Source organism: Fringilla coelebs, assembly GCF_963513975.1.
Source record: "Fringilla coelebs genome assembly, chromosome: 19".
NCBI lineage: Eukaryota > Metazoa > Chordata > Aves > Passeriformes > Fringillidae > Fringilla > Fringilla coelebs.
The window spans coordinates 4,390,872-4,407,806 of NC_140045.1; the positions used below are offsets into that span (position 1 = coordinate 4,390,872).

A 16,935-nucleotide genomic window follows, 5' to 3' on the forward strand; every position below is an offset into this window, starting at 1 on the left:
CAAGCAATCCCAGAGAGAACTGAGGAATGAAAGACACAATTCACTCTTCAGGCTGGAGGCTAAAATTCCCCCATATCTGGCTGCAAAAAATGAACCATAGCCAAACAAACATTCATGGACCATAATCCTAAATTCTCTTGTACCACACTTTAAAGCTTTTCCTACTTCCTGCACAAACTCACTGATTTTCTTTTCATGCAGATTACATTGTCTAGTCTCTCACATGGCTGGGCATTATTCATGGTTTTGCTTTACCTGTTGCTTTATTTTCCCCACAGCTCTGGATAACTGCAACCTGAACACAACTCCATTAGGCAGAGAACTGAACAATGTATTTTCCCTTCCTCCAACATCCACAAAATCTCTGCACTTGCTCAATACATAACTTGGTAAAAAATTGATTTTTCAGCTTTCTTACCAAGTAAAGGAAATCAAACCCATTTATTCTATTTCATGTTTCTCAGAAGAAAACAGAAAAATGCTTTGTGTTGAGCAAAATTTTATGTTTTGGAACATTTTCACTTGTTGTTTGCCAAATATTCTGATTTAAATTTTGTCAATAAAAAGCTGGCTTCAAATGAAATCCATCAAGATATCAAACTTATAAGAAATCCCAAAAGGTGAAGTTAATTACATTCCTACCTCCTTAAGGCAAAAATAATGGGCCAGACTCATAAAGCAATTGTTAAAGGGTCTGCATAAAGTGTGCAGCAAAATCCTCCTACAGGTTTCTCCTGTTCCTAGTAGGTTACAACACTGAGAAAAGTGGCCTTAGCCACATACCCCAACATACACATCCTATATATTAGGCTTAAAACTGCCCATATAGTCACTTACTACTAAACCAGCAGTCACCAATATTCTGGGACAGTTTCTCAAATCTGTTAATACCAGGCAAACACATGGACAAAGCTGTTTGCATGTTTGTTTGGATATTTTATCATAGCAACAGAAGTGCCACTGGAAAATAATATCCCATGTTCCAGAAGCCATCTGGATCCCATCAGGGAGAGTCAGCTCATCTGGAGGTGATGGAACACCACCAGAATGTCCCCCAAAGGAGAAAAAACCAGGTTTGACAAAGCAGATGTATATGGAATGCTTGATGTTATGGATGTTATGGATGTTATGATGTTATGTGATGTTATGGAATACTTGAAAAAACACATCTGTAAGTACTGAAATGTAGATTATTCTAACACACCCCTCATTTCACCAGGTCAATATCCTCTGTATTCCAGAGCACACCATTCCAGTACCTTTCCTCCTAATTTCAGGAATCCTAACAGAGGAAAGTCTCACCTGTTTCTAAGCTTTTCACTTGACCCCCTAAAACCATAATGCTTCACCCAAACTAAACTGTCAAAGCAGCTTTAAACCCAAGGACTGCACTGCAATTTTTCCAGTGCCTGCATTTTGTGCCCTGTGCATTGACCCTGTTTCCCTTGCTGCACTCTGACCCCACAGTTCAGTCCTGTCTCTCATTCTGGGGCTGAACATCCTGCACAACTGAAAGGGATTCCAGGCTTAGGAAGGAGCCCTGCTGTTCATGACTTTAACTGCACACAAAACACGAAACCAGCACACACAGCTACAGAAACCTGCATTCTCTCCAGTGAGGCCCTTCAATTGTATCCTGAGTAAAAGGTATCATACAGTGCCTGGTTTACACTCACACTGCTGTTGTAAAACCATATGTTGGAGTAGTAGTGATTGTGTCTGACACTCTCTTTTATCATTCATATGCTTAATCACACCCTACACTGAGTTAACCACGTTCAGGGATGGGTGTTTACTCAGCAGCCTGTGCCAGCATCTAGGTCTCAGATCACATGTGTTCCCAAATACTGCATATTTTAAGAACTGCTAGAACTCCTGAGCAGACAGTCTGATGCAAAAATCAGATCAAGGATTTTAAAATGTTTGTGGATATCAGCGTTAAAATCAGATAAAATTAATAGGAAACGATGCTGTCAACTGCACAGAGAATAAAAACATTAAACATTATAAGGCCTTTTATTTGCTTCTACTTCATTGCTACAAAAGCACTGCTGCTGAGTATGAGTCAATTGTGCTAAATTGCAGGTAAAAATGCAATTTAGAAGACAAAAAAATTTCTGTGGTGGGGATCACCCCACCAATACTAGGCAGCAGTGGCTTGTTCTCCCTCCAAGACTTACCCTCCCTTCCAGCAATTTTGTTTAATTTGCTTTTCAGAGCTTAATCATATTAGAGGAATAAAATCAATACATGTAAGAAATCCGAAATCCTCCGAAGGATTTGCAAGAACAAATTTCTGGAGAACATGCAGGCGTACCACAGACAAAGAACAGCAATTTTACAACTTAACAGCATGGACTGAATCAGGATGGAGGGAGAAAAATTTGCATAGAAAATATCTGGCCCTGCCTGGCAGCTAAATGTTTGAACACACCACTTACATATGCTACTTTCTATACTGTAATGTCTTCTATGCTTCATTCATGCATTTTTTTACTTTTGCATTTAATGATATGTCAACACAATATCCCTGTACCTGTGCTAAATGCAAACACGGAGGTAGTGATAAAATACAGTCATTTAAATATCAAGAATTGCCATCAAAATTGATTACCTTTCCTTCAGGCATCAAGAATTTACTGTTTCAGATCACTGACTTGTACTGCAAAACACAGCAATAATCAATTCTTAGCTGTACCCCTCAGAGCTCTCACCTTTGAAATGCAAACATTACATAACGAATTAAACTCATGAGTGCACAGCAAACCTACAGCTCCCCTCTCCACCACAGTGCTTTGGCAAACGTTCCATTAACACTAAGTACCCAGCTTGCTTTATGTCAGCTGTTTAGAAATACATGCTTGGTTTCAGCATTTTTCAAAAGGCTATTTTAAACATATTCACTGCTAGTTCGTATCGAATTAGGGAGGCTACAGTGGCTGTGCCTTTACTAATCCAGAAGCTGAGTACCCCACTGTTCCACTTCAGAAGTCTATTTTTTCCAGTCATTGTAAATTACATTAAACATCTGGGTCATTAGCAAATAGAGTTTTAAGGAATCTGAATGCATAGCAGCCTTGCTGCTGCCTAGAAAACACTGTCATGTGGGACTGCTCTTTGTATCCTTGATACTGTCTAGGCAAATATTTTATCTTTTCTTTCAATAATTATTTCCAGGAAAAGCAAAGAAGAATTATGCCCTTATAAGAATGGCAGTATCACGTGATAACACCCTATTGTTTCCATGTTTCAGTGCCAAAGTCTCTTTTTCTCATGGCTGCAGACTCATGTTACCAAGAAGGTATGGGCTATTCTGTCATTGTGCACACTGACAGGAATTTTGGTTCCCCTATTCTGTCATTGTGCACACTGACAGGAATTTTGGTTCCTTTAATTTCTGGGCGCAACTCTGAGCTGCAACACTACAGCCAGGAGTAGTGAATTCACTACTGAAATTCACCCAGGCTCCTCAAAAAGACTCTGGACTGTCAGGCAGTGAAATCACAGTCCTGAAATAAAGGAGAAGCCACTTCTGGAGCGGTTATAGCAGTAACGCTGAACAACAGTCTCTGGAGTGTGACAACCTCAGCTCCTGGGAGACATCTGATAGCAAGCCAAAAGGAAGCACCAGGAGTGCCTAAACTCAGCCACAGCCACAATCCACTGCTGGGGCAGCACTTGAGGTTGATGCCTTTAACTTCAGCCCTGAATGGGGCTGATGACTGAAATTAGCAACAAACATTTCCCTATAACAGTTTTTTTTAGCCAGAAATTTTCATCTCTTCATGAGAAATATGTGAACTCGTTTTTAGCTATTTCTGTTCTACAGCACTAGTAAACCATTGGCTTTGAGTGAATTACTGTCCACTCAGGTGAATAATTGATATTGGCCTATACATTTTATTAGGTGCTGAAGCTGCCTTTCAATTGTGACACTGCTTCAAGCTGATGAGCAGATCTCACCAGGACAAAGATGACTGTGTGAGCACCCACATGCTTTGCACCTCCAAAAGGTGTTTACCTGCCTCAGAAAGAAGTTGTCAACACGCTCAGCTTACTCCACTTGTTGCTGAAAACTGAGTGTGGAGTTTAAGTAGAATCTGGCATAATGAAACATCAACTGGCACTTCCCTGAAATACACATTCACACAATCCGATGCCAGAACTGGGGCTTGCTGAACGTGTCACTCACGATGCTCCCAGACACTTGGCTCCACTGCAACTCTTTTCCCACTGAAAGGGAACCAGATGGTGAGCGACTCTTGGCGTTTCTCAGTGTTATGTGAAGTGTTTCTTTAGCTAGTGTGCACATGCCATCCAGTCAAGTCGCTGTGGAAACAGCCCTTGGTGTCTTTCTTCAGATTCCTACACAAACGGCAAACACCCCATTCACGAGGAAAGTCAGAACCCAAGCACGGAACCAAAAGTCTCAGCTAGGAGTTTCTGTTGTCCTGGAGACAAAGAAGCATCTTTGAGGGATTTATTTCATCCTTTGGTCCCGTTACAGCCTCTGAGTGTTCACCTGCTCATCAATGTCCATGAAGAAAGACTGATGGAGACGACTCAGTTAAATGCCACAGTCAGATGGGATGAGCAGAGGCCAGAATGCCCAACTGCCTAAAAGTACAAGTTCCACAACTGTGTGTATATGCAAGCAGTGCTTGACAGCCAGTCAGGTCCTCTCTAAATGCAGGAATTGAGAGACCTGGTTCTGTTCCTGGCTCTGCCAAATCAATACAACCAAATCCTTTTTTCTTCTAGTTGAACCACATGCTTTGCAGGGCAAAGCAAAAGCCTGCAAGCAAACTTGCTAGAACCTATTAGAAGCAGAGGTTTCAAAAGCCCATTAAAATAAAATAGAAAAAAAGTTAAAAAGAAACATTACAGTTTATTATTTTGACTGTGCAGGTAAGGAGTGCTTTGCTTGAAGGGAAAGCTGCTGCCTTGCTGCAACAATTTTGCCTTGGGGCAGTTTTCAGAGAGTTGTTATCTTTCAGGAATAATAAAATCCAGCATGTTGACTACACACAGGAAAGAAAACAGAAAGAAGAAGAAAAAAACCACAAAAGGCTAAATGCCCTACAAACCCTACTAAAGTTAGTATTAAGAATTTGTAGACTCCAAACTTTGGATGGTGGTGGCTCTGAGGAGGTAGAGAAGAGATGGAAATCTGTGTGCCCTTCATAGACACTCTCATTTCATAGACATGACCCCAGGCTACTGTTGGTAAGTATCAGAATTACTCACTACACAGTGCTACAAAATAGGACCTTTCCTGTGGCCAGATGAACTCTATAAACAGAATAATATTCTGTTTACATTTCATTGCACATGAGGGCAAATCAATCTTTCACTGATGCTCATGGAAAGATTTCTTTTGAATGGAAAGGGAGCCCAGATGGATGAGGCCCAAGAAGTTTAGCACAATCACAAATATAATTAATTTTCATTGACAGTAAATATGTTCTAATGTGTTAAAGGGAACTGCTCCCTAACAGTGTCTCCTCAGTTCAATTTCATGAGATGCATTTCCACACAGAACGTGGTATGTTCCTGCAGATGCAAGGTAGAAAGCACTGTGTTCCTTGGGAGAGTAGATTCTCACCATCTCCAAACATCAACTCTGATTCATCACACAAAAAGTTCACTTTTAACAAGCTAAACTAGAGTTGTTCATTTACAGTGGTTGCTCTGGAGTAAATCTGCACTTGGAAAACTGATTCTGTATTTCACTAGCAAACCTCTTTGGGTGATTTACAAATCCCATTTACTCAGCTGCTCCTTTGAAGTCAAGGGACTTCCAACACCAACTACACCAGGCACGGGGAAGTAAACCAGAACAAGTTATAACACTGATAGATAAAGAAGTAGGATAGATAGATAAGACTTCTCTGTCCCAGTTTTACAAATATCTTATCAAACACTGCCAGTTACAACTGAAAGAAATACAAAGCCAGCATTTCTCAGCACTGGCACTCTCTTCTGTGCCTGGCCAGCAAGGCAGCCCATCCTGAAGCTATCACTGGCAACTGGTACTTCTAGCCCTGTCCTTACTGGGATTTCCAGTTTTCTCTTTCTCTCCATTTAAATATTTTTCTAATATACTCCTATTCACTGTAAGCTTATGAGATCATCAGCCAAACCCTCTGTCACATCTTACAGAACACCCACTCCACTCTCACAACCTGAAAGATTTCTAAAACCAAGAAGAATTGTTATGACCATCAGTGTCATCCTGCTGCAGAACAGACAGTGCAATTTTGTCAGTCTTCCTCAGTGCTGCACAAGAAAGAGCCTGATCTGCCTCCAAATAAACACAGTAGTGCAAAAAGTAATTTGGAGGCTGTTTATCTGGTAGGAAGGATTTTAAAATACTTCTATTCGTTTAGATAAAATTATATAAAACCCAAAACCAATAAAACTTGTTACAAATACTCATTTCTCCTTATTTTGCTTGTTAAAACCATAAACTGCAGCTTCTCATTAAGAAATTGTTTAAGACCTGTGACTATCTGTAAGTAATAAGCCTTCTGTCTCCTGATTTCCTGATTTAATTCACAAGCTGTGTTTCATTACGAGTGGCAAGATAGAAATAAGCAATTTGCTCCAACAATTACTTGGATTCACTCTGGATTTCCTTCTTCTTTGGCATGCCTCTATAAATCAGTGTTTTATTAGCTCCTCACATTGATTTGTTTTATTGTACTCTAAAAGATTGTTTGACACTGGTTTTCTGAACCCCATCATAGTCCCGACTTCACTCCTCCCGAAGTAGCTGGGGCGCATGGTGAAGCATTGAACAGTGAAGTGTAACATCCCAAGAGCTCTCCTAGGAAAGCCTTTCTTGCTGGTTCATTTCGCTGGAGCTGCCGCCCTTGATTGAATCACTGAAGGGAACTGTTCCCAACCAGCGCATGGCGTTGCCCTCATTGCCTCTGGCCCGAATCCCACTCCCATCTCCACTGATGTCACGATTTACACCGGTCCCGCTGACGCAACGCTCTGCCGAGACCGGTGGCGCGACTCCAGATTTACGCTGTGTCACCGAAGGGCTGGAGGGAGGCAGGGATGAACGGAGCCCGAGGGAGGCAGGGATGAACGGAGCCCTCGCTCCCAACCCATCCCCGGGCGGTTTTGGGGCTCCTGCACAGGTGCGTCCCTGACACTGCCGGCACCGCACCGGCTCCGCTCCCGGTGCCCCACCGAGCTCAGCTCAGCCAGGACGGACAAAACCCGGAATAAAACAGCCCTCGAAAGGAACCGCGACCGGCCCTGTACCCGAGGGGTCTAAGGCTGCCCCGAGGGATGGGGGATGCTCCGGGACCCTCTGGGGGAGGAGGGAGCCGGGCTGTCTTTAGAGAGGGCTCCAGGGAAAGGGGGAAGGCGGCTGATGGCCCTGAGGGCAGGGGGCTCCAGGCCGCCAAGAGGAGGGCTCTGTACCCCCCGAGGAACGGAGGGAGCCCGAGCCGCCCCGAAAGGAGCGGGACCGGGCTGCCCTGCGGCACGAACCTGGGGCTCCCGAAGGGACGGGAACCGCGGTGGGGACAGGTGGGTGACGGGCGGCCCGGGCGGGGTCTGGCCGGACACAGCAGGTGAAAGTTGCTTGGGGGCCGGGAGTCGCCGCACTCACCTCATCCCCCTGGCCGAACTGCAGCCCCAGGGCGACGAAGTGCTCCACTCGGATGAACCCGTCCGCATCCTCATCGCACACATCGAAAACCTCCTTGAGCTTCCGCAGGAACCGCAGCAGGCTGGCCGGCTCCATCGCGGGCATTAGCTGGAGGCCGGCGGCACGGCCGCGGCCGCAGCAGCCATGATCGCCCGCGCCTTCAGCGGGTGCGTGACATCAGCTCCGGGGAGCGGGGCGGGAGCGACGGCGAGAAGGAGGAGGAAGGGATGGAGGGAGGGATGGAGGAGAGCGGAGGGAGGACGCGAGCCCCGGCGGAGGGAGGGAGGGAGCGACGGGCGGGAGAACAATAGGGCAGAGCTGGAGGATGGCGCTGAGGGAGGCGCGGCCGCCGCCAGGGGGCGCCGCGGGCAGCAGGGAGGCCCCGGCGGGGCCGGGCGGGACCGGGGGACAGCGGGACCGGGGACACGGAGAGCGGGGGGACAGCGGGACCGGGGACACGGAGAGCTGGGGGACAGCGGGACCGGGGACACGGAGAGCGGGGGGACAGCGGGACCGGGGGGACAGCGGGACCAGGGACAGGGAGAGCGGGGGACAGCAGGACCGGGGATACGGAGAGCGGGGGGACAGCGGGACCGGGGGGACAGCGGGACCGGGGGGACAGCGGGACCAGGGACAGGGAGAGCGGGGGACAGCAGGACCGGGGATACGGAGAGCGGGGGGACAGCGGGACCGGGGGGACAGCGGGACCGGGGACACGAAGAGCGGGGGGGACAGCGGCACCGGGGGGCAGCGGCACCGGGGACACGGAGAGCGGGGGGACAGCGGCACCGGGGACACGGAGAGCTGGGGACAGTGGGACCGGGGACACGGAGAGCTGGGGACAGTGGGACCGGGGACACGGAGAGCGGGGGGACAGCGGGACCGGGGGGCAGCGGCACCGGGGACACGGAGAGCGGGGGGACAGCGGCACCAGGGACACGGAGAGCTGGGGACAGCGGGACCGGGGGGATTAGCGGGACCGCGGACACGGAGAGCTGGGGGACAGCGGGACCAGGGGAATAGCGGGACCGGGGACACGGAGAGCGGGAGGCAGCGGGACCGGGGATAGGGGGACTCGTGACAGCGGCACCGGGGACACGGAGAGCGGGGGGACAGCGGGACCGGGGACACGGAGAGCGGGGGACAGCGGGACCGGGGTTAGGGGGACTGGTGACAGCGGGACCAGGGACACGGAGAGCGGGGGGACAGCGGAACCGGGGACACGGAGAGCGGGGGACAGCGGGACCGGGGATAGGGGGACTGGTGACAGCGGGACCGGGCGGACAGCGGGACGGGATGTGGGAACAGCGGCGATGGCAGGGAAGCCGCTCGAGGAGCGGGGCAGGGTGCACAGGACAGCAGCAGCAGCAGCAGCAGCCCGGGACGCAGCCGGCCTGGCATCCCCTGGGCTCTGCGGCAGCGCACGGACCCGTTTGCAGCCCCTTCCCTGCTCTGTACCTCAGTCCCTCAGTCCGATGCCCCAAATAAAACACTAGTCACACTGCAATATTTTTTCTTAGAAAAAGCCTGGTCTGAATAGTTCCAGGGTAGAGGGGAAAAGCCGAGTGTAGAGAGTTAAGGGGCAATTAAGGCAAAGCAGGACGGGCGCAGCTCCCCGCGCTGCGTTGCGCTCAGGCGAGCGGGCAGAGCGGGGGAGGGATCCCCGCCTGGCTGGGCACTGACACTGCCCAGCCCCGCTTTAATCGGACAGAGCGGGTAACGAAGGGAGGCCCCTGCCTTTGAAAGGTTTCCTCATTAAACCGCCTGCAACTGCTGTGCTCCATGGCTGGGTTTTAATTTGATCTCTCTGCTCTGCCCCTTTCCTTTCTTTCAAGAGTGTTTTGGACTGCCTTTGAAGCCCACAGCTGTGAGCTGTCAGAGGGGAGACGGGATGGTTCTGGTTTCTGCACTCAGAGCAGGCATGATGAGTCCAGCTCTTGGGGAGGAAGGAGCTCTGGCTGAGTCAGGCTCAGGTACTCACTGCCCCTGCCAGCACTCCTTTCCTGCTGTAGATGCTGAGTGCAGGTGACCATCAATCACTGAGTGACTGTCCTGCAGGTGATTGATAAAACTGTCCAACTAAAATGACCATGTAAGAGCAGCAGGTTTTGAATCGAGACAGTATCCATTCATTGCAGTAGGAGAGGTCCATATGGCCCTTAACAACCCTGAAAATTCCACGATTAGAGCAATATGCTTTATTTCTTTTGTAAAATTTATCTCTTTTTTAGAAACCAGTGTGTTCTCAGGAAGTTTTATTTCTTTGAGCACGAGTCTCTCATCACTTTTATGTGCAAATTCAAGATTTGGAAAGACGCTGGCTTGACAGCCCTGTAGCCTGCAAATCAGTTGTCAATCAACAACACAGTGACAGCAATACAATTCCCCACATATCCACCCTCAGAGAGATAAGGAGCTGGCTCCAGAGCCTCTGCCACTTTGATCTTCTTTTATTTTTTACCAAAAAAAAAAATTACAGAAGAGTTCTCCTTTCCCTCACTGATGTACTAAATGGTCTTTCCAGTCTGGGAAAAAAAAAATCAAAGTGCAGAGATCAGATATGAACCTTGGGAAGCAAAGAATTTCTGAAGAGGTATGAGGAGATGTGAAAGGAAAAAGGGAAGCAGAATATTTGATCAGCAATCTTCTCTGAAGCTGTCTAGTTAGAGCAGGATTCTTGAGATGTAGGGATGTTTAGCTTTTATCTTGAGACCCTTGAACTCTTCAGGTTATACAGGGATTGAGCTCAGCACCCCTTGGGGACACCTATTCAAAATCTGTGAGCTGGTAGCCCTTGGAGTTGTGGGAAGACACCAGGAATCAGTTCCTCTTAGTCTAACTGCTCTGAAGTCAGTTCAACCTCTTCAAAGGCTCAGAGCACATCTGTGTCACTGTCCCCCCTCGTCTGCTGAGCTTGTCTCAGTGACTCCTTTTCTGACTCCCCTCTCTGTGTGCAGGTGGGAGCTCTGCAGGCCCAGACTGGGAAGTGGAGTCACAATAAATATTGTGGTAGGAAAAAAATTTTAAAAAGGAATATTCCTGTTTGTCATGACCTGAGGAAGAGTGCCCACACCTCAGAGGGGTTGTGCTCAATTTCATGAAGTCCAGTTAATTTCCACTGACTCTCCTTTGAAGATGAAGGAACTTGGTCTGGGTATCCAAGTAAGAGGCAACAGGGATTTAGATCAAAACTGTCATCATTAAAATCTGTGTCAGTCTTGCACTAACTTGGAATGGGTGGATTCGGGGGAAGAAGATTTGGGTTTAGACACCGTGGTTTGGGGACTGCCACAGAGAGCCTGAGTGCCAGCAAGCACTGGAATGAAGCTGATAAGAGAGCTGGAAAGGTTGTAGAAGCTGTCATTACAGACAGCTGAATATGTGGAGCAAATATCTGACAGCTGGGAGATGATTTGACAGCAGTGAACACGGGAGAATTGGGATGAGAGATGCTGTCAGTAAGGGTCTGTGATCTTAAAGCTGGGGGTGTCCCATGGGGACTAAAATCAGGGCAGTGAACCAAACACTTGCCACCCATTTGCTGGGAGCTGCTCTGCCAAGGTGAAGTTTTTAGGGCTGAATCCAGGAGGTTGTTTTTTATTTCCAGTGGTGTAGCTGGCATTGCTCCTTGCTCATTCCTTCTTCTCCACTTCCAGATAGGACATGTACCAGTGGGCTATTTTCCCTTACTGGTATATCTAACTACCTGTTTAATCAGAGATAACTGGCAACTTCTCAATTTGACTGATGAACTATGTGAAATAAATATTTTACATACTGCCATTCTAGTTTTTTTCTAGAACTTGAAATATGACTAGTGGTGGTGCTACCATATTTGCATGCTAAGAATAAATAGTTCAAGAGGAAATATTTCATTGCACACCACAGGCCATGGCTGTCATTTGCAGGATTTCTTTACAATCAGCTGCTTTTCCATCAATGTCAGTTCCACTCACATAGCAAATTGCAATCTGCTGTCAGAAACACTGTCTAAGGAGGGCATTACCCAGGGCTGATGGCCCTGTCTACAATTCTGGTTGTGTTCCAGCCACATCCAGAGACCCAGCCCCTAAGAACAGCTTCACAGTGCAATTTCTCTTCATAGTACACACAGTATAGCCCTCCTTGAATATTTGGCTTCTCATAGTCTTACTGTATTTTGAATCAAATCCTGTTTCCCACTGAGTGCTCTGGTTAACCACAGATAACAGATGTACTTTATCAACTGGACATTCTCTTTAAATGTCACAAACAACAGGAAATAATCAGCTTATTAACACCCTTGCCCCTGAGAACTTAAACATATTACTTAAGAGGTAATGAAGTTTTCTCAGACTAGCTTAATTAAGTTTGGAACAGAAGCAAGATACTTGATTTTTTTTTTACTGCCTTTCCTCTAATCTATTTTTTATTATAAAAAGTTAAACAGCAAGAAAAAAAAACTTTAAAAATGTGGAGAAATGTTTCTACAAGCAAGGATCTTTGAAATTTTTTTAATGCTATAGGAGCTCACCTTGTAAAAGTTTTACTGGTTTAATTTTACACAGTATGCATGCTCTTGCTTATTTCAACAGCATTCTTACCAGATTATGAATTAAGCATGAGCAAAACTCTGTCAGATGAACCAGCTACAGAGCAACTGCACTAAATTCAAACACATTAGTGCCTTATTTGTTTCTTCTTACAGCACACATACTGCACAAAGACCAAACCACCTGTTCTCCTCAGGTTACAGCTAAAATAAATAGTCCTCTGTCGAGGTTCCCATAAAGCCGATTCCACTGGGAATTCACAGCACCAAACGAATATTCCCTGGTGTTCCCAGCAGGGCTGCAGATGCCAAGGCCAGCGCGTCCCCTGGCATTCCGAGGTCTCCTGACTCCACCGAGTGGCCGGTCACTCCACTGCACGTCTGGCACATCCTGCCGAGGCTGGCAAGAAGAATAATACGGAAAGCCGAGGTGAATGGACAAGATTTCTCCCTCCTCCACATCCCACATTCCTCCAGATGCCCTGGGGCCAAGCCTCTCTTCTCGGTACATTCCAGAAACCTCCCTGCTGCCTCAGGGAAAGGACAGCCCCTGCCCACTTTTCTCTGACCAGCTCCAAGTAATTGGGCAGGCTTACATTTCCCTCAGATTATAACATACAATTGCATCTGGCAACCTCTTGAAAGCAATAAAATGTTTAAAGCTCCAGGAGAACTCTGTGAAAAGCAGACCCAGTGTAGTAGCAGCAGTCATGCTCTTTTCAACTTCTACCCCAAATTGGGCTGTTAGGTGACACACAGGCTCTAACAAGGAAATGACATTAATAGACCTAAGCCACAGATTCCCAAAGACTTTTTTTTTTTCCTCCTTTCCTTCCCTCAATTTCTTAAAAAATAAATGAATCATCTAGAAAATCATCTAGCAGCTGTAACAGACTGAGGATGCACCAGTCAGTGTATTATTTTAGCCTAACTCACCCATAACACAACATATAAACAGTTGAATTTCTTTTTTTTCATCTTTTACTGCTTCAAATGAAGTTTCTACAATTATGGACTACACAACATCTGAATACATACCTTCCATCTGCAGTTTTAGTAGAGCTGACTACAGGAATTTTATTCCCAGATATTGCTGTATTCAGCAAGGAGAAATGGGAGAGAATAATAAAATTAGAACATGGTATACCACACTGATACTAACGTCAGTCATCACTTGTGTTGTCTCCAAACAGATGGAGGGAGATGAGTCCAAGCTGGCTGACAATGGGAGATAAAGGACAGAACAAAGTATTTATACAGGAGAATGTAGGTGCAGCATCATTATTTCTGTGACCATCCACAGGCCAAGTGGGGCTCATGCTGGTGAGCAGAGTCTGGTTCAAAGACACTCTGCAACCAGCTTGTAGAGAAATAGCCCTAAAAAGGACACTTCAGGACCAAAGAAGTAATACAAAAGCAGCTTGACCAGGCTGGTTCTAGCACCTTTATAGATTAACTTCATACCTTTGATGCTGCCTGCAGAAATGACTGGTAGGCATTGTCAAGTCTAGGCACTACAGCTTGTACATGGAATTATTCCAGCTGTCTCTTAGAGGATTCACAGCATTTAAAAACTGATACAGCCCTATTCAGAACAGTATCTACCTATAAATGTTGGTGTTGAAACTGAAGGATAAAAATTAGAGGAGAAGAGAAATGAGCTCTTGGATTTGAACCAGCTTCAGTGAAAGTGTGATGTTTGCCTCTCTGGCCTTGTTTTTTCAAGTCCCCTGTCAATCTGTACTTGTGTTTGCCTATGTGACATCCAAGTGAAATTTGGACAGGTCCTACATCCTAAACCTTGCCTTACCACAAGTGTACTCCGCATCCAGAATTGTGCAATAATGAGATGGAAATAACTGAACAGCAGAGCTGACACATTAGCTGGAATCTGGATGTTTTTGGTCTTCTGAGACACAGTGCTGTGCCCTTATAGTGCCTTATTTTCCAGCCTCAAGTAGGTTAGGAGAAGGGAATAAAAAAAGGCATGTCCTGAAGATCACCACTTCAGGAGCATTCCAGACCAATGCTGGAAGTTCTGAAGTCCCCTATGGGTGGGACACGGCTTAGCAGTATTCCCAACTGGTTTAGAACATTGCTACAGTTAATTCAATAATCAATTCTGCTAATCCTTGCCACTGAATTACTTAAACCCAGTGAAGAGTAATGGTCAATATATAAAATATGTAAGGGTGCTTTGCTTTCCTTGGTAATCTTTTAGGTGACTGGTTGAAAACTGCTGCATTAGGCTGTTCATGCTGCTAACACACCCCTTCTCCTCCAACACAGTTCTCTCCTACCTCAATCAGCCACCACAAAGGAAAAAAATCCTCTCCAAGCAATGACCAAATGGTTCATTTGTTCCTGCACAAGACCTGTAACTACTCCTTAACTACCAAATCTATCATAGAACAAATGCTAAAACCAAGTTCAGAGAAACTTTGTGAGGGTGAACTCTGCTCTATTGAAGTTCTTACTGTTTCTGCATCAGTTTGTGGGTCAGATAAATTGTTACTCCATTCCTGAATCCCTTCTGGGAAGTCATGAATATGTCTCAGAGTCCAGAAGTGATGTATAAAAATTGTGCTGCCATACATAAGAATATTTACAGGATAATAGACACAACATGACAACGAAGAAGTGCTCCAAGATTCCCATCTTGCTTCAGTACACAGACATTCTTCTTTTATTGTGGCTTTGAAAGAAACTTCTAGGTTTCTTTCTCTGGCTTGGAGAAGATAGATTGCTACTATAGAAAGCCAAAACTGTTCATGCTGAAGCAGCATGCTGAATAACTGATTTTTAACAGAGATCTGTTTCTGTGAAAATTACCTTAAACTGATGGTGAGCCAAGTAAGTCAGTGGCTGTCAGGCTACCTATGCAATCAGAGCCTGCAGCTACAGAGGGTGAATACAAACACTGGGCTGTTTTCTTCTGACTGATCCAGCATCTGTAAAATATCTTATTAATATTTAGAATGAATCACTCTTATGATTCTAATGGATTTGCCAAGTGGCTGCCCTTATCTGGAAAAAGCACAGTGCATGAAATCAAAGTGGACAAATGATGTCACTGCCAATCAGATACACAGCAGGACCTGAACTCCTTTCAAAGCAACTGATTTCTTACAGCATCTGCTGGACAGGTGACCTACCTTTGTGGAGATCTAGACCTGTGACACACCCGTGACAAAGCCTTTTCCGGAGTAAAATGAATTTTCCTTGAGGCTAATGGAGTGCTGCTTTGTTTGCATTTCAATGAACCCTAGTTAAAAGCCTGTCTCCATAAGCAAGAGTTTTTGTTCTAGCACATTTAGATCTGGCATAGCCCCTAAAACCAACAAATCGTTACCACCAGCCTTCTTGACACCATCTTCTTTCTCACAAGCTGTCTCTGCCAACAGAAAAACCTGCTGAAGCTAAAACAAAGCAGGAATAGGAACAGATGCCTCAAGCCTGTGACTGAGCACCAGCCCATAGCAATTGAATCAATGTCCCATTTTATAGAGAGGTGAAAACAACACTAAATGCTGCTTTCTGAAGAGATCACCTTCTCAATTCTTTTCCTCTCTCAGGCCCTATAGTATTAATTTAGGATTAATGCAGAACGTTGTATATAACAGGACTGAGGACCAGCCAACTCAAACTCTGTCACGGTCTAGCCCCAGCCAGCAAACAAACACCACAGAGCTGCCCACTTAATTTCCCCCTGAGACAGATGGGGGAAGAGACTGAAGGGTAAAAGTGAGAAAACTCATGTGTTGAAATAAGGACAGTTTAATAGGCAACAAGCAAATCAAAAGAATGAGTTCATTCACCACTTCCCAAGGGCAGGCAGGTGTGCAGCTGTCTCCAAGGAAGCAGGGTGCCATCACATGCAGCAGTTACTTGGGAAGATGAACAGCATCACCCCCAGTGTCCTCCCTTCCTCCTTCTCCCCCAGCTGGGCCTGACACCACCTGGCCTGGGACATCCCTTGGGTCAGTTAGGGTCAGCTGTCCTGGCTGTGTCCCCTCCATCTCCTTGTGCTCCCCTCACTGGTGGGGTCTGGTGAGGGCAGAACTGCTCAGCCACAACTAGAACACAACTGTGTTATCAACTAATTCCAGCACAAATCCAAAACATAGCCCCATACTATCTACTAGGAAGAAAATTAATTCTAGCCCAGCCCAAACCAGCACATTACCCAGACAAAAACATACTGACTTGCTAAGGAAATTATTTAAAAATATTCAAAGAATGCAGATATGCAAATTTATACACTGGTAGCAACCTCGTCTTTTTCACCTAACAGCCAAACCAGAAAATGATGCCCCTTTCAAGCAGTGAAATCAATGTGATGCTGAAGAGAAATGAATTAGACCTATTTATTGAAAAAAGTATTTCAAAAATCAAATCTGGATCTGCATTGCTTAAGTTCTCAAGAACAGAAGAAAGGAACATGAAAAAGGAAAGCAATTATTAGGTACCAATAGTGCAGCTGCTGGGTAACTGCACCTGTGCTCACACAGCCTTGTGCCTGTCCTAGGGTTACTTTATGACGCTGAATTGTATCCCCATTTGTCTACTCAGCCCAGAAATAAGTTTTGCACCTTTAAAACTAGATCTGAGAGTGAAGTGGGGGAGAGGAGAAGCAGTGAAATGTCTGAGGTGGTTGTTTTTAAAACATAGAGAGCTTCAGCATTTTTCTCTCCTGAACTGTGTTGCCTGCAGCACAGACAGCTCTCCTATGCAT

The 16,935-nt window shown here is 46.0% G+C and overlaps 1 protein-coding gene across 1 annotated transcript in view; it reads right to left on the reverse strand.

Moving 5' to 3' along the window:
- Positions 1 to 7,774, reverse strand: part of RAB11FIP4 (RAB11 family interacting protein 4) — a gene marked incomplete at its 5' end in the record, with an annotated part of 115,401 nt that extends 107,627 nt beyond the window's left edge. Inside the window, one exon of the mRNA XM_084218448.1 lies at positions 7,631 to 7,774. Within this exon, the coding sequence (XP_084074574.1) occupies positions 7,631 to 7,774 (144 nt within the window). The remainder of the gene's footprint in view (positions 1 to 7,630) is intronic.
- Positions 7,775 to 16,935: the final 9,161 nt, after the last annotated feature.